Source organism: Exophiala spinifera (assembly GCF_000836115.1).
Source record: "Exophiala spinifera strain CBS 89968 unplaced genomic scaffold supercont1.4, whole genome shotgun sequence".
Lineage (NCBI taxonomy): Eukaryota > Fungi > Ascomycota > Eurotiomycetes > Chaetothyriales > Herpotrichiellaceae > Exophiala > Exophiala spinifera.
In genome coordinates this window covers 587,213-605,642 of record NW_015622516.1, presented here as the reverse complement: position 1 = coordinate 605,642, position 18,430 = coordinate 587,213, and the positions used below count along the sequence as shown (strand labels likewise).

Below are 18,430 nucleotides of genomic sequence, written 5' to 3'. Positions count from 1 at the left end.
ACCCCTTCTGGGATGTCGCAGGCGATATAGGTACCAAGGTATCAGACAAGGTGAGGCAGGTTTTGCGCATCAAAGGTTGATATTATTTTGATAGTCATACTCAGTCACACAGTGTCGAGCCTTCCTCCATCGGAGTCTATTGAGGACCAGAAACAGCGCTTATGGCCTGCTCCGTCATCCAAGATTCTTTTGCGATGCTTCGTCACGATCAGGCAGGCATACAACTGACGACTATCCCTGCCAATGCCGACTGTCCTGCTCGCCTGTTATGCATCCCAGAAGCACAAACAGCTCCCCAAAGAAATGTGACCTGAGTCATACAATCTATTCAGCAAAACGTCCTTGTCCCTTTTTTTTGTGGCCCTATCCTCCCAGTACACAATTGCCGTCTATGTTGTAACGCCGGATAATACAAAAACTTTTTGATACAGTATAAGTTGTACAGGATAATCGTATTGGTGGTGGAAATCCCCAAGAAAAGAAAGTTGCGCCGTTGGTGATGCCTGAAAGGAGGGTCGCCGGAAACGCTCAAACAATTTTGAGACAGTACTTGTACAGGGTAGTCGAAACGCAGATGGGGATTAGAAAACCGCGGACAAAGAACAATGTGCTCGGTCGAGTGTGATGGAGGACACGCGGTGGTGTCTATGCGCCGTTGCTGGTCCATCAAGCTTGAACGTGATGGCCTACATTGGGTTCCAGTTGGCCGGCAAGAGAAGTAGAATTGGGCGATGATGTTCTCGTCGTGAGAGAGGTTTGAAAGGGTCTGCTGGTGACCGGTCTCATTTGGCAGGCGGCTTGGGCTTGGGCACGCCAGTTGTGTCATAGCCTCCGCGACCCATGTCGCAAGGAGCGGAATTTGATGAGGATGTGCAAGAAGTCATTGTGTCTGGAATTCAAAGGCTGTCAGAATGATTGCTACTTGGAGCGAGATACCAGAAGGCGCCGAAGCAAGGGTCTTATATAGACGGCATTGGTTAACTCACGTATGATGGAGATGTCCTGGGACTGCTGTCCTTCTTCCCAATGGGCTGCAAAAGAAGAATCTCGAGTTGTACAAAGATACAGCGTTGACCGATGGCGTCTCTGTGTAAAGCGTACTCGAGTCAAGGGAGGATTTGAGGGATGAGGGCAGGAGGTGCGTCAAAAGAATTTGAGATTTGTCGCGCTGTCAGACAGAGTCTGAGATGATGACGGTCTGGCTTGGTGAACGACAGGTCTGGAATTAGACTATCGACGTATATGGTACATATAGTACACGTAGATTCTCGAGTCTCGGGTGATAGAGATTGCGGACAGATTTTGTACGCAGCCGGCTGGTCTCGATTAAAGGGGTGATGTATCACTGGCAGGGAAATTCGGTATTGGCCTGGGCCTGGCTTTTGGGGGGAAAAGTTCAAGACGGAAATCAACAAGACAAAGGAATGTAGATAGCAAACGCGAAAAAGAACCTGCAAACGTGAGGCAGGCAGGAAATTGAATCACTTATATTCAGCGTGTTTGCAAAAAGTTGCTCGATAAGGGGCCGGCGCGCCGCGGTACGTTTGGACTAGCTGCAGGCATTTCGTTAAGCCCGCGAAGTCCACAAGGCTCCCTAGGAAGGGAATCACTGAACCAGGAAACCAGGAAACCACAAGTGGGTATCCGTGCCTGAAGGGCGGATAGTGGGACCCGGGAGTCAATCCCAAGGGCTAAGAAATGGGATCTAGACTAGTCAACAGCTTACGGAGTCGACCAGAAGACGAGTTAGATGATGGTGACGGAAGCTGAAAGTGATTCCGCGCCGTGACGCGGTGTGAACAGTGAGAGTGAGGTCCCTCCGTGCGATACAGGATCGCGGTGGTGGATGGTGCCTACCAGTTGCAGCAGAGACCTGAGTGACAGGGCGAGCACTTGTTCGCCATCAAGCTTGGACGTGAAATTGTCAAACATGATTTGGGTGGCCTGGTCTGGCAACTGGGTCTCCTCCGGGATCGTAGCGCTGCGAGCTCGATTTGAAGTGACAGCTCTAATGACGCATCCGAAGTAGGAATCGAGCCTTGCATCCTACTAGTACAGTAGTTCAACAAAGCACCCTAGTTCGCTTGTCGCCAGGGGTTCGAGCCAAGGGGGCCGCCAGGGGTGCGAAGGGGAAGGGTGGTGGCTGTATCAAGCCGGTTCCCAGAGCCTCGGGAAGCAAGGCTAACCGCACCAGGCAAACCGTAGGCTCTAACTAGTGCGTGTGTTCTACGGCCGGGGAAGACAGAAAGCGGCCCAAGAGCGTGAGAGGAGTGGGTTGCATCAACGCGCGGAAGCCGGTAGGCGAGAGACTAGAACCCTGCCCGTCACTTCTTCAGGAAAATGGCAAAGGGGGGCTCAGAGTCACTGAGGCCAGCCCAGCAGACTCGTTTGGAGCCGCTCGGCCGCGAAGGCTGAAACGAAACATCAGCCAGTTGTGGCTGGAAGAAGGAGCAGCTCTTCGCAACTGGTGCCAGACGTGCGTAAGGGAATTGACTGAGACGGGAGTTGTTGGTCCATTACATCTTCCGTCCACGGTGTTTGTTTCTTTTCGCACACCTGTGGCCTTCTCATCCCGCCCTCGGCGGCTGTCAGCACCAGTGCCAAAAAGAAATTCAAACAAACATAACTTGGAAGCAAACAAGCAAACCACCGAGGGTTGGTGATCACTGATTTGGAGGAGAGCCCCTGCTAATCGATACCGTGGGTGGCTTAAGGGATCAGCTAGCCAGAGCGAGGCGAGAGAAAGAAAGAGCCTGTGCCAATGGCCCGGCACCCTCTTGTCGTTGTTGTAACCTGTCTGGCGATAGACTATGTATAGTAGGTACTCATCCTCATACTGTATGCAGTAAGCTGGTGCTCGTAGCTTGACGTCGGAAGGTTATGTACCTGGTCGCCGGTCGGGCTGTGAGGACATTCAATACACTTTCGCTTACCAGCTGCACCTGCGCTTCCGCCATATTGTTTATTTTTTAGGCCTTGGTCTCCATGCATTAACTACTGCCGGTCTCTGTACGCAGCTTCCGGAGGTGCACTACCTAGGTAGGGTTAGTAGATGGTGACTCTGTACGTATGTACAAGGTACCTGCAGGCTGCAGTAGTTCCACCAGTGTCGATCGCAATCATGACTCCAGCGACTTGCCCACCTGGGCGAGCAAAAGTATCAAGCTGAAGTCGGCCCATTTGACAGGTCACTGACAACTTGACATGTCCACATATGAAGCATAGGAGACTCGAAGAAGTTCGGTTATGGTGCGGACGGCAGACCGTTTTGTGGCCACTGCGCCATGCAGTAGCTCAAGTCGGTCACTAAGTCGACGTCAACCTGTCACACCTCGATGGACGGCCTTCAAAGACTTCGGATCTTGTCATTCGATAACGAATGCAGGTGCAAAATCTCCGGATTGTGTCGCTCCTGGAAATGCAGCTCAAACGCTGGCCTGTCAGCAGAATATCTCCTGCATCGGTAGGACGATGACGATGCGTGCAAGTTGTGGCAAATCGGTCGCAATTAATCGTCGACACTGTTACTCCGTAGTGATAACAGGAATGTGATGGTGGTGTCGGTGTTGATCTCGAACCTCGATCTGTGTAATAAAATGACTGCGCCTGAGCCTGAGCCTGCGCCGGAGTCACAGCCGCAGGGACGAACGCCACAGAATGAATCTACGAGTACTACCGTCCACCAGACAAAGCATCACCGCATCCGCTCGGTCCCAACAAAAATCATCGTAGTTTTGCAAACATCGAGTCTCGATACTTGTTACTACGAGTGTCCATCAGGTAGGTCATCCTCTCTACAGGACGTCTCATGGCCCACGGGTACAACTCCAGTCTGCGGCCAACCCACCTAATCTTGCATCTCCCGCTTCCGTAATGCAATCAATAACCCACTTCGGCCGCTAGAATGCAGCTAGAAATCCAAGCAAAAGCTCATCTCCATCCTTCTGCAGCTTGAGAAAGTACTTCCGCGATGATAAAAGCGGAGGCAGGCTGAGACGCGGTCTGAGGAGAGGACCCTAGGAAGGGAGGGCTGCAAGTTTCCTACTTACAACTCCCCTCTGACGGTCGAATCACTCCTTCACACTAGACAAGGTCTCACAATCTTGTTCACCTCACATCTCAGTACTTGTGCGACGATGAAGGTGGCAGTGACAAGTTCCACATTCCAACCAGCCTCGTGCGACAGTCACGGTAGGTTGTTGCTTGAAATCCTAGCTGCTTCGTAGCAGGGCTAATCGGGATTCGACACCCCTTGATCGAAATTAATTATAACCAGCCATGTGGCGGCGGGCGGATATTAGCCAGGTACCAATCTACCCTGTCTACTCCATACCTTGGGCATACTTACGAGTTCCAGACGGCTAGTCTTCCCTAGTTCCTGACACCGTTCGCTTCGAGGAGGCTACAAGGTTGAAGGAACATCTCCCTGCTTCCGCACACACTTTAAAATGCACTCCACCATCAAAAATGTTTCGAGGGGGGTGGCCTGGACAAAAGAGACAAAGATCACACGAAAGGTACAACACACAAGTGTCGTCGTACAGATCGATCGATCGGCATCCTAATTCCGCTTCAGGATTTTGTTGCCCGTTGACACGAGCTGCTGAGGCCTGACATTGTCCCTCTTCGCTGGAACCTCCTTGCCTCACCAGCTTTGACATTTCGGATATCACATTTCGGAAACCAGGGAAATGTGCGTTGCGCGTCAGAATGCAGCAAACAACTCGCACGGGGAGACAAGGGCAAACATCCGCCTGTGGTTGAACTGTTGCCTTGGCGAAGCCAGGGGCTCCTTGTTTCGTTCCCTGCGAGGATTTTTAGCTGGCCATGTGTCTTTCATTCCCACCGCTAACCATCCATCCCCTTGGGCTCGGAAATTATCTGATCAACTGAGTGACTTCCCCAAAATGGCCCAGCGCCGTTGTACCTGCAGCCGGAAAGACCAGGCTCGTCTTCCGGCAGATCAACTTGCATGAGCCGCCAACAGGCTATATCCCAATGGGTAGGAAATCCCTACTTTGGACCACTTACAGTGTATGGTGGCGACGCGCTTGGGGACCATCCCGGATCCGCAACAGCGCCTCATCAGCCTATCGTGCAGGTTGCCCTGTTATCACACCGTTTGCAATAGCCTCACTTGGGCCCCTGGCTGCTGGTATTGCGTGCTGGGTCCCTAATGCTGGGAACACAAGTACTGTATCATAACTTCATGAGTCCGAATATCCGGGCGGCAGGGACAAATCGACTAGCTACAGTACGCGGGTAAGCACTACGCTATTTCCTTCATCCCCAATCGGGATGCGCTTCCGATGAGACGCGTTAGTCCCCAATGCCTCGCCTCATATTTCACCTGCTGTCTCCAGAGTCCAGACTTTGCATCTCAACTGAAGCCTGAAGCTCCTGAGAATTTAGAAACCTCTAGGCGAACTGCATTCGGTCACCATCTGGCGAGTGGGTTACGGAACAACTCCACTGGGATTCCACACGGCTGTGAAACAGTGATGAGGTTGTGACTGTTGGTTTCAACCAAATCCTCCGCCACGAGTTACTAAGACTCCTATTTCCTTTTCTGCGTATCGGGGGTGGAAGGCCACTCAATCATTCAAGCAACTAATTGAGTGTCGTTCGTTGGCCAAGTCACGGCGTACAGAGTTGTCTGTAATAGTGTTCCTTTTCTCATGTTGAACAAACCTCGCAAAGATATTTGGAAGCGACAGGTACCTGGTAGCGGCGATCTGGCCGTCAAGGTACTTGGAATGACTTGACACGTTCAATGACTGTGTTTCTGGCAATGGATTGGCTATTCGTTTCCGCGAGCCCTATGGAGCCACCCGGCACGTTTGTACCTCAGTTCTGGTCCAACGTGGTATGAGAATCCCGTGTCATTCTCCCTGTCTTAGCCACGCTGACCGGCTCTGAGGCTCATTTCAACGAGTACAACCAAATCCGACAATCGGTGGACACATCCCTCGGGGTAACGGTCCACGGAATACGTCCTTCGACGTTCACAGGGACACAAACCAAAGGGCTTCCCTTGGGAAGGACTGATGCTGCGGAATTTTCTTTTAAGAAAGTAAAGGTAACTCTTCTGGCATCGAGGCGCTTGTCATGTACAACCCCGTATTGGGGCCGTCGACAATGGCAACCTTTATGAAGAGTCTGTACGGCGGAATACAATCTCCCAGGTATTGCTGCAGTGCGGTAGTCGTGGCAAGCAGGTTGCATCCCTTGTCCATTTTTCGAGCGACACATTTACTGGATTCTGACAAAAACCAAGCACGACAACAATTTCAGCACGGCACAACTCTTGAGGCGCCCACCTTGCAAATTGAGTGATTTTAGTAACTACCTTGTGAGTGTGTTTCTCCATACCTCCCCAAGGGTCATTCATCCATGGAGCATCTCCTATGTCCCTGCTTGACCGACGGAGAATATCCACCCTTCGCATTCAAAAACGTAGTCTAGAGATCAGAGAGAGCCATGGCTGAGAGAATTCACCTGGGCCATATCGCGTACTGTACCCATTCGAGCCCACCAAATGATTTCCCCTGAATCATCAGTCATCACACTCGGTGTCTACGTTAGAAGTTAAGACGGTGGCCAGATAGACATACACGGTACAGTAAACTCTTCACTCGCAGACAATAGCGATAGGCATCGGTGATTCATATACACAATTGTACAAACACCTATCTATGGTGGTAGACCGCCTCGATCATCGTCATCATCACCAATCCCCCCAATACCCGTTCTTTGCATTCTACCATAGCCCGCCCTTAAACTATCCAGTTCATTTGATCCCCCTACCTACAAGTCCATTGCTGTTTTCGCCCTTGTGAAGCTTCTTCCGATCTCCTGGGCAAAACCATTTGACGGTTCGTGGAGGGAGTTCTACCAGGTTCACGCACTCCATGTGAAACCACTGGCCAAAATCGCACTGTACATGCAAGGTTAGCATGAAGAAAATTACACCTACGGCGGCTCACCAAGCCCCGATAAAGAGAACAGATAAGAACCTACCTTCTCGTCCAGCTCGCAGCATATCATCTCTCCCCAACTTACATCACCGCAGACACAGTACCGCTCTTCATCTGGATCAATAATCTCCTGCCGCCCATCGGCATCGATTCGAATCTGTGGGACTGTTTCTGCCGCCATAGCTGCCGCTTTAGGCGTGGTTTTCTGATGCGAGTGCTTGCCAGGTTTGGTCTTGCGCTTGCTGACACTAACCGCAGCGCCGCCATCCTGACTGGACTGCATCACCGTTCCCGGTGCGTCACGTTTGCTGCGACGACTGGCCGCGGTAGATTTTGGGGAAGCCTCTACAGCAGGCGTTTTTCGTCCTGCCACAGATGGTGTCATACTGGCACGTCGACTCGATCTTGTGGGCGGGGGTTCGACAGACGCTGCCGTTGATCGACGGGAGGGCGGTCGTGAAGGAATTGGAGGCGTGGTTTCGGTTTTCGGCGCCACTGATGTACGCTGGACGCTTGCTGCGCGTGTTGGGGGAGCCGGTGTTGGTGTGTTGGATTGTACTGCTGCGGGTGTTGAGACGGTCAATTTTAAAGGAATTCTGATAGTCCCTGCGCTAGGTGCTGGTGCTGGTGCTGGTGCTGTTGCTGGTGCTTGGACTGGAGGAGGCACTGGAATTTGAGTAGTCGCCACTGGAGCTGGACCCGGAGTTTCGCTGCTTGCTGTTGTGAGAGCAGAGGCTTGAGGACTTGACGCCAATGGCGACGGCTTTGGTGCTGTCTTTTGCTTCTTCCTCGCTGGGTCTGGCTCTATTGACGGTGAAAGGGACGCTGTCGGCGTATGCTCTGCCTTTCTCTTCTTGGACGTCTTCTCGGCCGGCTTCCTGGCCGGACTAGCTGCAGTGCTCCCGGCAGGGGTGGCAGAGCTTCGATTGAGTGATGCAAGTGCGGATGTAAACGGAGCGGTAAAAAGACTCCTGATCTTGCTACCCATGTCACCTAGTCTTCGAGCCGCAAGTTCTGCCTCCTGGGCAGCCAATGCGGCCTGTGACCGCGCTGGATCGGGTTTCTTTTCCTTTCTTGACTCTGACTTTCTGGCCGTCTTGGGCTTCGACGGTTGCGTCTGAGTCGGAGTAGCTGCCGCACTAGGGACGAGGATAGTGTCTTGCATCTCATCGTCTGCTTCATCGGCAATGTTGCTCAGTTTTTCGATCTTCTCTGGCTCTTCCCTTTTTTCCACCGTTTCGACTTTCTCAGGACTTTGCAAATTGTTCGGCCTGGGTCTTGGCCTCTCGGTACTATCAAGGTCATAGAATACGGTCCCGTTGGCCTCGGCTTCAGCTTTGGCTCGATAATAGTTCTCCCACCCTCTCCCGCGATCAGCCAGTTCGCGCCGAATCATGATTTCACTTGGCTCCCAGACGTTGTTTTTCTTCATCTTCTTCCTAAGTTTATACAACTCATATTCCGTCAAATGCGTCCAAGGCCGGTATTTACTGCCAATAGGTGCATCTTCAGGAGGGGGAGTAGGCTTGTGAAACGGTTCAGTCACTTCGCGGGTGACTCGCGGCCCATCCTCTCGGCGTTTTGTCTTCTCTTTCTGCTGCGGAGGCGGAGGAGGTGCTTTCGGTTGTTTCAATTTGAGGACTGGACGCGGCGGTGATGGTGGAGGGGATTCCCAGTCGGACACCTCTGTGCTCGCGATGGGTGAATCTGGGTCATACGGCGGCATCACCTCGCCAGGGACTGTTACCCGCCGACCTCGAGGTCTCTTGAGAATTGCTGATGCAACCGCATTCCCTCGTGGAGGGTGCAATGTTAACCGTGTGCTACTTTCGAGCTTCCGTCCGCTTCTTGAGCGCTTCATTTGAGGTGAAGTCTGCGGCGGAGGAGTAGGATCGCGAGAAGGAGGCTTCGGGATTGCATTCAATTTGAAGAGGATGCTCTTCAGCCTGTTTTGGTGTCGATCCACAACATCGTAAAGTCGACATGCCTCCGCATAGGCCGATTCTCGGGCGTTGAGGGCATAGTCAAGATGCGAAGATATCTGGGCGCGCAATTCTTGAGGATCTGGACGGTCTGCGGGCCGGAGTGAGGGCTGAGAGGCGTACAGTTTTGTCAGGTCGTTCAAGGCAGAGGTGTTGGTGAGGTATGTTTCGTCGAGGCCCCGAATCAAGGTGAGAGACCGAATAAGGTCGGCAGGGAGATATTCAGTGTAGTCTAGAAAATCGGTGACGGCAGCCTGCGCATCAGGATCTACAGAGCTATCTCGCTCGAGATCCTCCATTGTCACCATCGAGGCGAACTGTTATCGTCGTGGGCGCATAGGTTGGGAAAGGGAATGAGGCGGGCGGCTGTGCTGCCAGTGGCTGCTTTGGAGGGCACTACTGTCACACAGCGCATACGTTGGGCCTCCGTACGTTGAGAGGAGTAGATAGTCGAATATGGCACTCCAATGAAGAGCCTCTGTGGTGTGTGCTTTTGCGATGTCTTTGCATCTTGCGGTCTTCAACAGAACGCGACTGCGACTTTCCCTGCGCGACGAACCAAAGGCGGTCAAGAGCGGCAGAATTTCTGCGCCGCAACGATCACGTGCAGGGTGCTTACTGGCGGTGTCACCCAGCAGAAACATCATCCTTCCAGTTCGCAGTGCGTCGAGACCAGTGAAGATACATACTACTGACTTCAAGCTCCGACACGTGCATTTAATCTCTGAGTACCAACACTTCATGATCATATTCATTGCAGACCCCGACTACTCGCAATGACCTTTATCAGAGCTTAGGTATTTATAGTCTGCCACGAACCCCACTACCGTCCGAGCCCCCTTTACGTCCCTCGAGTGGCGTCGACCACTGCGTTGTTCCATTCCATTGGCTCGCTTCCCTTCATCATGAATACCTCACCTCAGACTCGCCTCAATCGTCTGTTTGCTGGGAAGCCGTTACCAACTCCTCCAGTCCCAGGCGAGCTTCATTTTTCCGAGAAGGAACTGAAAGAGAATATTGAACAATCGCGGAAGACACCTGCCACAGTGCAACATCCTCAAAAGGCCCCTAGCCCTCCAAAACCCCAGTCTACTTCAGCGACCGATGGTTGGAGCAGTGCTGATGATGATGATGACTCTGTGGCTGCCTTCAGACCGAAGCCGTCTATGAAGGCTCCCACCCAGCAACCAGACCAGAAGTTGACCTCAAGAACGATACTTGAATCAACTGCCCGTGCTTCGCGTGAAGGGGTGTCCACCGAGGCTGAATCATCAAGCGGTTCTGTTTGCCAGAGCAACAACCCCTCCAAAGTCATGGCTGATGAGAAGCAAGGATCCATAGCTCACGGCCAAATCCAGAGCATTCCAGATTCCGAAGAGCAAAACCCAGAGACTACGAGACAGTACTGTCAGTTTCTTCTTGCTGCTAAGTTTCCATACAAATACATGAATGATGGTGATGACAGAGTTTCGAAACGTTTCTTCGCCAACAACAAATTCTACAACCGAGACTGGGATATGTGAGTGTTTTCTATCATTGCTTGCTTGCCCTGCATTTCCACATTCTTTCATTATCATCGTTGAATTAACAGTTTATTGCAGCTATTATCTACATCCGCCCTTCAGTCTGGGTTCGAAACCAATCATTCTGGTTCCATATGCCCAGGTGCACAAACTAGTAACCGAAATTGGCGAGGCCTTCAAGGTTGAAGTCTCGGTACCAGACTTCCCTTTCACCGTCAAGTTCTCTGACGATGGGACCCCTCAACCACAATTTCTCGGAAACTCCAAGTCAAGAGACCAATTTATGAGTTTACAAAATTCAATCGACTTGCCTTCCAAGGGTCATGGCGAATGTCCTGCAAACGCATCACCGCATTTAGCGCAACAATTTGTATCTTTCAGAGAACTATGTCTAGATGCACTTGCTGCCCACAAGAAAAAGTCTGGCGGGGGCAAAAGCACCACCAAGAAGAAAGAGGGTGATAGACTACTGTCTACTCATGATTTCAACTCACAGTTGAGAAGATTACAACGATATTTCGGGCTACGTGCCAAATCGGTCAAATCCCAGCCCCCTGAAATACACCCTTCCTGGACAGGAAAGGATGAACTGCGTCAGCCTCTAGAGAAAACAGTCATGGAAACTTTGCATGTTAACGAGGTGGCACCTTACCCCTTCGAGAAAGAGCCAGTCTTCATCTCAGTCGACATTGAATCATATGAAAGAGCTCACAATCTAATAACTGAAGTCGGTGTCAGTACCCTGGACACCCTCGATCTCATCGATACTCCCCCCGGCGAGAACGGCAAGAACTGGATCAACTGTATTCGCTCACGTCATTTCAGAATCAAGGACCATGCTCACCTAGTCAACCGGGATTTCTGCGTGGGCAACCCTGATGCGTTCCAGTTTGGCCGGTCGGAATGGGTTACTCTACAACAAGCTCCAACTGAGGTTGACAACTGTTTAAAGTGGCCATTCTCTGTTCAGTACAAATATGCTGGGCTTAAGGACGCCTGGGATACGGAATCCACTCCAGTGTCGAGGATGACAAGCGGCAGTTCTGAATCATCAGAAGCTATAGCCGGGAAATCCGCTGCCGGTGACTGCTCTGTGGACCCGAGTCAGGACCCAAATCTTCTCCAACGCGGCCCAAAAGATCGCAATATCATCCTTGTGGGACATGATATCAGAAGCGATCTCGACTATCTTCGCACCCTGGGAAGCAAGATTTTCACGCCTTCACGTGGTGCTTATCCTGTTGCGGCAATGGAGGCTGTGGATGAAGGAAGTGATACTACTCGAATTCTTTCTTCTATCGTCGAGGCTCTCGATACTGCTCCTCTTTATAAGGCCTATAAGAATGAGAGTCAACCCCGCAACCTCGGAGCCATAGGAACAAACTTGGGATTGCAGTGCTTCTTTATGCACAACGGAGGCAATGATGCAAGATATACTTTGGAAGCTCTGGTTGCTTTGGCAATTCAGGCACGATTGGTGGAAGATGCTGAGTCGCCAAGTAAAGAGGGCAGTTCCGCCGATCAAGCGATACGGAGTAAATCGGACCGTTCCGGTGGACTCGGGGCTGACAACGCTGCTGGAGACGTGGGTGCCATTACGGAGCGATTGAGCCTTGAGACTTCAGCCAATGGAGAAGGCGAAGAAGGCGAAGAAGAATGGGAGTTGTGAGCTTCTTAGGGACAAGGATTTGCGATTTTGGCGCCAGAACGAAGCATGATTCTTCTACGACTCGATGACAGAGTGACGGCGTGGGTTTTAGAGCAGTGCTGGAGTTCTATTTATGTGCATGCTACGGTAAATCTAAATCTTCTTGGGGACGGTTGGTGACACGGTGGTATCAATCAGACTCGATGCCCAAGGTAAAGTCTCATATGCAGCAACGGCCTGACAATGAATGAATGGATGAACGAGTGAAGAAATGGCAAGTCTTGTTGTCATCGTTGTTCCGATGTTGCGTTCTCTGTTAGCATCATTCCTTATTACTCCCTGGCGACCGGTTCCTTTCTACCATACTGGCCCTGAACATACAATCACGCGTCCAACCCAATCTGTCCTCATCCCTGTCTGCTATCATCACCCCAATATGGCTGGACGACTGCGACAGAATCCGACGGCCAACACTGGTTTCCAGATCAGAACGAAATGAGAATCGCAACAGATCATGGTCTGTGCACGGGAATCACTTGATTGATTCATCTATCTACCAGACCATCCTGTTTGACTGGACTATCACAGCAATCGGGATCCATAAGAGTACGTGGTTCGGTATCGGTACACAGTTAACCAGACCGGGCCTCTGTCTCCTCCGGTGCAGGCGCAGCAGGGACAACAGAGCGGGTTTTGGTCTCCGTCACATCCAGCGTCGACGTCATCATCAGTCTCACTACCACTGTCGTCGTCGTCGTCCCTTGTGCTCCTTGTAATGTAGAATCCGGATCTACACTCACGGTGTCCGTTACTCTTGATTCCGAACGTGCGGTCTGGGTCCGGGGCTGGGGATGCATGTGCGAAACAGCTTCGACGAGCCAGGTCTTCGTCGTGGGCGTGGACACGGCAATGGTCACTGTCTCGGTGCCATCTGGGGACACGTCGCCTGCTATGCGACTGCGCACGATGCTCGAGTCTGTAACTACGCTCGTCAAACTGAGGGTGGTGCTTAGTGAAACTGTCGTTGTGGTGCTCGTTGTGCCGGACGTGATGACTGCGAGCTGTGTGAATGGAAGTTAGATTGATTTTGACACAACAGAATGAATAAAAACAAAACTTCACTTTGAATCTCCGCATCTCGTGAGAGATGGAGAGATGGATTGGTGGATGGATGGATGGATGAACGCGACGTCTAAACGGTATACGTACCCCTTCAAAGCTGACGACTTTACTCTCCGTTGTCGTCCTCGTGGTGCTCGTCACGCTCCATCTCTCGCTGCTCGTCACGCACTCCACTCCCGTCGCAAAGGGGAGGCAATTCTCCACTCGAACTGTCGGCGGTACGCGAGCGGAGGATGGCGGCAGCGGCGAGGAGGGTGAGGATGAGGACGAGAATGATGACCATGTGACGGGTACCAGATCGTACCAAGGCGCCGCGTAGAACGCCATGGGATCTGTGACTCTCGCCGCCGAGGCAGACGTGGTAGCTTCGGCTTCCCCGTCAGCCAGCAGCATGATGCTGGTTTCCGCTGTAACATAGTCACCAGCCCCATTAGGGGATGACGATGTACACCCGCACAGCCGCTCACTCGAGAACGTGACCCATTGACCGCAGTCTGTGACCTGGACGGGAAGCATGCCCACTCCGGGGTTGACAGTCGTGATACACGCCTGCGTCGTCAAGGGAGAATACACAGTCTGACATCCGGACGGGTCGAGGATGATTCTCGCCATGTCATCATCCGCCACCGACGCACCTGTATCTTCTCGGTCTTCTTTTTTTGTTTCTCCATTTCCACTCGACGACGTCGATGTCATCGTCCTCGCGATACGCGTGGAGCTCGTGCTTAGAAACACAGTCGTCCTCCCACCTGGAAGAGTTGCTGTAGCGTTGACCTGAACGGGAAGGTAGTAGTCCGTCACCATGTTGTTGTTGCTGTTGCTACTGCTGCTGCTGCTGCTGCTGCTGTTAATCTCTGTGACAGTTGTATTCGACGTCGGTGCCATTGTGAAGAAAGGACCTTCCGCGCTCACACGGCATAGTGTCGCCACTGGTACTTGGACCACCGTCGTGGGAAACACGTAAGAAGAACCCGTCCAGTTAGCAGCAGTATAGATTGGAACCACCACCACGCTCGACAGGGCGACAGTGGACATTGTGCCTGGATCTTGAGGAGACAATGTCTCCTCCGCGTCAAAACCACCTGGAGAAGTGGGTATCGGAGACACTTGCGGGCTCGATGGGTTTTGTTGTCCCCCGTCATGATTTGCAGCCTGTCGTGGTCGTGGGTGGTTGGGATGGTTGTGAGACTTGCCGTCGTATCTGAAGAATGCGCTGACGGGTGGTAAAAGAGCGGCAACGAAGGCAGCACTACTCAAGTTGCTGATAAACATCGTATGGTGGTAATCGAGACGGGTCAAAAGGAAAGCTTGGGTTTAAGAGATCTCCGCCAGCGAAGAATCACGGCCACCAGGGACAAAGAAAAGAGCGTCACTTTAATACGCGAGAAGAAACTGAATGGCAGGAAATGGAGTGCTCACAAGGCTCAATTATACATTTTCTCATGTCTTTTGACCAGCCATGGACTCTGGCTAGCTGGAATGTCGGAAATTTCGGTGTGGTCTGGGAGAGGTATGCGGGATGTGTCACAGCCCCTTGAACAAGACGTCTCCCAAGGGCCGGAGACGAACACCCTGGATCTGCCGATTCATTTGGTTAACCGTACAGCGCCCTCTCTCAAGAGTCAACACACAGACAATCGTGACCTGAAGGATGGAGGTAAAAGCATATGGCCTCTGGATTGATAGCGATTTAGGTGTTGTCTGCGGTCACCCTTAATGCATCGCATGTGTGCTCCTTGCAGTGTTGACAACTCAGTGCCCCCATCCTATAGCAGTCGGGAGTACGCTGAAGGAGTCCTTGTTGAGACGTTTGATAGAATAATTAGCACCATGGTACAAAGAGTAGGTCGGCTGCTCAGCTGCTCAGCATCGCACGGCACATCAGTTTTGAAAGGTAGGATCATAAAAGCCAGAACTTGTCGCTGGTTGGTCGCCATAATTGGCAGGATAATTGGCAGAATAATCGGAAGAATAGTTCTGAGCGAATCCCTAGCTGTACCCAGGACCACCTCCTCGACTGCTCTGACCACCACCTTGGAAATTTTGCTGCTGAGGGTCTTGGAAAGCGTTACCCATAAAGTCCATCTCTGTAGCCCTTGCTTGCGAAAACGGTATCGCTTGTCCTGGGAACTCCGCTGGGAAATATTGATCGAATGCCATCATCGGGTCGTACAGGGCAAAGGCCTGTGAAGTTGGTATCTGAGGCATCGCCTGAGGCCCAGAAGCGTACATTGAGGGCACATTTGGTGCGGTACTAAATATGTCACCAGAAGCTCCGGCGAACGGGTAGCCAGAGATGCCCGAGACCATGGCATCTTGCATCGATATATCCGACTTCCCAGGTGGCTGCTGTGGAACGTCGCCAACATCTCGACCAACTTTCTTGACGGAGGCTTGGAGCATGGGAAAACATATGGCCCAAGCTCGTTTCGCCGATGCGCTGTCTTCGCCGAGAGCGTGCAACCATCGAATACCCTTCTTGCATGCCTCCAGAATCGCGTCAACCTCCTCAGGCATATGATTGGAACGAAACGATATTTCGAGCATCAACACTGACGTACACTGTACAAGCCAATGCAGAATGCCCCACCATGGCCCAACTTTCAGAAGACCCACGGCGTTTGGTTCATCTGGTATCAACTCCAACATTTCCATTGCGGCCTTGACACATGAAGCGGCAGAATTGCGGTTGAACTCCATCGACTTGTTCGATTGGTTTGGGATCTTGCGGTCGAGACGACAGAGACATGGCCGATGGATAGTGATCTTAGTACTATAGTACACGAAGCCAAGATTCAAGCGGTGTTCGTAAGACTCGCGGTCACGCTGCTTGCGGCGAAAGGCGAAAGGCTGAGGGAGTTTCCTGTACCATCGCTCAAGCTGCTCGTCAAGGTCTGCTATTTTGGCTTGGACATCAGACCAGGTGCCGGTGAGCGAGGTAGGGTTGTAGAGGCCGTGGAAGATATCCTGGGCCAGCCGGCTTATCTGGACAAGATGCAGAAAGTAGAGAGAGTTGTTGGGAGGAATATCCTTTGCCCATTCAAGATCTCCTTGGCCGGTAGGCATGGATGGAGACCGGGAATTGATCTTGGTTTGAGAGCGAGAACGCTCCGATGATGGAGTTGAATTTGAGACGGTAGGAGTTTGCGGGTTTGAGGAAGGAGCGCGATCGCCCTGCTGACTCTCTTTGCTCAGAAGTTTCACACCCTCTTCTGTCTCGAATTTGTCTTCCTCCAGGGGAACGGGAAGAGGTGTCGTACAGTGGTCGTCCAGGATGCAGCTGACTCTCCCTGTCATGTTACAAATATTGTGTTCCAAGCAGTAAAGCGCCCACCAGACACGATAGCGAATTTCCTTGAGCGGATTCGCGAGATTGGCACTGTCATTCCGTAAATTCATGCCGAGCGAGACGGCAGCTCGAATTGCTACGCCAGAAAGAAGCCACGCTCTGTCTCAATTAGCCACTCGTCTAATCAACTGTCAAGTATACCTACCTGTTGACATGGCTAGCACAGAACAGATAGAATGACATCAAAGCTAGAACTTGAATTTGCTGGAGATCAGGATGCTGGAACAATGTCTCGGAATTCATGGTAAGCAGGCGCGCGCGAGTGAAGTAGATGAGATGATCACGTTCGTCGCCTTGCCAGTCTGCCTTGACAAGATGAGAATACCTTGCACCGATGGCGAAAATCATGTTGATTATAGCAAGCCATTTCTCGGGTGGTCTCTGGATCGTCCCACTGATAAACTTTCGAAATTGAGCTCCTAGATTGATTTTGCCTACAACGGGGAAAGTCGGATGAACTCGGCTGATATATGCATTGAACAGCTGATGGGCGGCCTCGGGGGTTGGCATCTCGTAAGGGTCAACGGCTTCAAATGTGAAGATGGAGGTGTCGTCTAGATGATAATTGTAGTCGCTCATCGCATAGCTGTCGTCAGCTTCTGCAAGCGATACTTGCATATCGGAAGGTGGGCGCATGGAGGAAAACGATGTAACCGAAGCCTGCGCCAACTTCTTCTGTCGGTCATCACCTAGAACACTTCCTGGTTTGTCTCCGAATGAGTTTTCTTCCCGTAGACGCTGTAGCCAGGTGACTTCTGAAGTCTTTCCCATGTAGCCGGTAGTCCTGGCTTTCTCGCGGGTGAAATCTTCGTCTGTTCGATCGAGCGCACCGGTCGAGCCGGCCCCAGCTGACGCATCAGACTCGGCGCCCGATCGGGAATCCTCTTTCTCAATACTCGGAATAGCAGAGAGTGTTAACGTTCCCGGCTCTGTCGCAGTATCTTCATTGTCGTAGGGAACCTAAGGAAATCAGTCAAGTAGAGCAAAGAAGCCTGCCGGTAGCTTACACTCTCCAGAGAAGCGCGAATCAACTGCGCGTCCTCATCCTGGACCCTACCCAAGAGGTCTTTCAGAAGTTTCTCGTACTCGGCCACTTTCTCTGTCATAGTGCCAAACTGTCTGCTCGGTGGTCAGCCTGCAGTCTCTCTCTCGGAAGGTAGAAGTCTCAATTTACTTTCTGACTCTGTCTCTTTTGCCATCCGCATAGAAACAGGCTATTTTGAAGTCCTGGCAATGCCTGCAGACGGGTCGTTCCCCGCTGCATTTTGTCTTCCTGTGGCGACAGGGTTCGCAAGCATGATTGACTCGATGCCTTCCGCCCGAGCGGTTGCCTTCGTCGCCAACAGCGTCAATAGATCTCTTAAGTCTCGGTATGGCAACTTTGCCTGAATTTGTAGACGATTCACCGATCGCGGATTTCGGGGATTGAGGAACTCGGAAGGACGATGTCTGCACAGTCGTTCCCGGAATTTGTGCGGTAGTGGAAGGTGGTGCTGGAGTGTTGGTTGACTCGATTGAGCGTGCAGGAATCTGGGATCGTGAGGAAGAGCGTGGTCGATCTGGTATGGACAGTGGCCGCGCCGCACCACCACCTCTCGTACTACCACCGCCGCCGCCAGTAGATCGGTGCTGCTGGTCCGACATACTGACTACTCGTGTCCACGCACAGAGGCAATGGTTGTGATTTGCAGGTCAGACTCGCTTTGAGTTTGTGGATTCATGGAGTGCTGGAGAGACCGAGGAACCGGGACAGATGTACTATGGTCGATTATTCAAACAGGCGTATGACCGAGAAGATATGCCGCATAGTCAAGTGTAAAGCATGTGGA

General features: G+C 51.9%; 4 protein-coding genes across 4 annotated transcripts; 1 reads left to right on the top strand and 3 right to left on the bottom strand.

Moving 5' to 3' along the window:
- Positions 1-6,790: 6,790 nt before the first annotated feature.
- PV08_05403 (uncharacterized protein) lies at positions 6,791-9,258 on the bottom strand (the record flags this gene model as incomplete). Its single annotated transcript, XM_016379746.1, has 2 exons — positions 6,791-6,937; positions 7,063-9,258. The coding sequence occupies 2 exons, from the start codon at positions 9,256-9,258 to the stop codon at positions 6,791-6,793; spliced, it is 2,343 nt and encodes a 780-aa protein (XP_016235573.1).
- Positions 9,259-9,864: 606 nt separating this feature from the next.
- Positions 9,865-12,151, top strand: PV08_05402 (uncharacterized protein; the record flags this gene model as incomplete). Its single annotated transcript, XM_016379745.1, has 2 exons — positions 9,865-10,478; positions 10,561-12,151. 2 exons carry the CDS (start codon positions 9,865-9,867, stop codon positions 12,149-12,151), a joined length of 2,205 nt encoding a protein of 734 aa, XP_016235572.1.
- A 611-nt stretch (positions 12,152-12,762) lies between these two features.
- Positions 12,763-14,524, bottom strand: PV08_05401 (uncharacterized protein; the record flags this gene model as incomplete). The annotated part of the gene is made up of 2 exons (XM_016379744.1): positions 12,763-13,191; positions 13,340-14,524. The coding sequence occupies 2 exons, from the start codon at positions 14,522-14,524 to the stop codon at positions 12,763-12,765; spliced, it is 1,614 nt and encodes a 537-aa protein (XP_016235571.1).
- Positions 14,525-15,241: 717 nt separating this feature from the next.
- On the bottom strand, positions 15,242-18,245 carry PV08_05400 (uncharacterized protein; the record flags this gene model as incomplete). The annotated part of the gene is made up of 4 exons (XM_016379743.1): positions 15,242-16,700; positions 16,747-17,561; positions 17,609-17,720; positions 17,776-18,245. The coding sequence occupies 4 exons, from the start codon at positions 18,243-18,245 to the stop codon at positions 15,242-15,244; spliced, it is 2,856 nt and encodes a 951-aa protein (XP_016235570.1).
- Between the last annotated feature and the right edge of the window lie 185 nt (positions 18,246-18,430).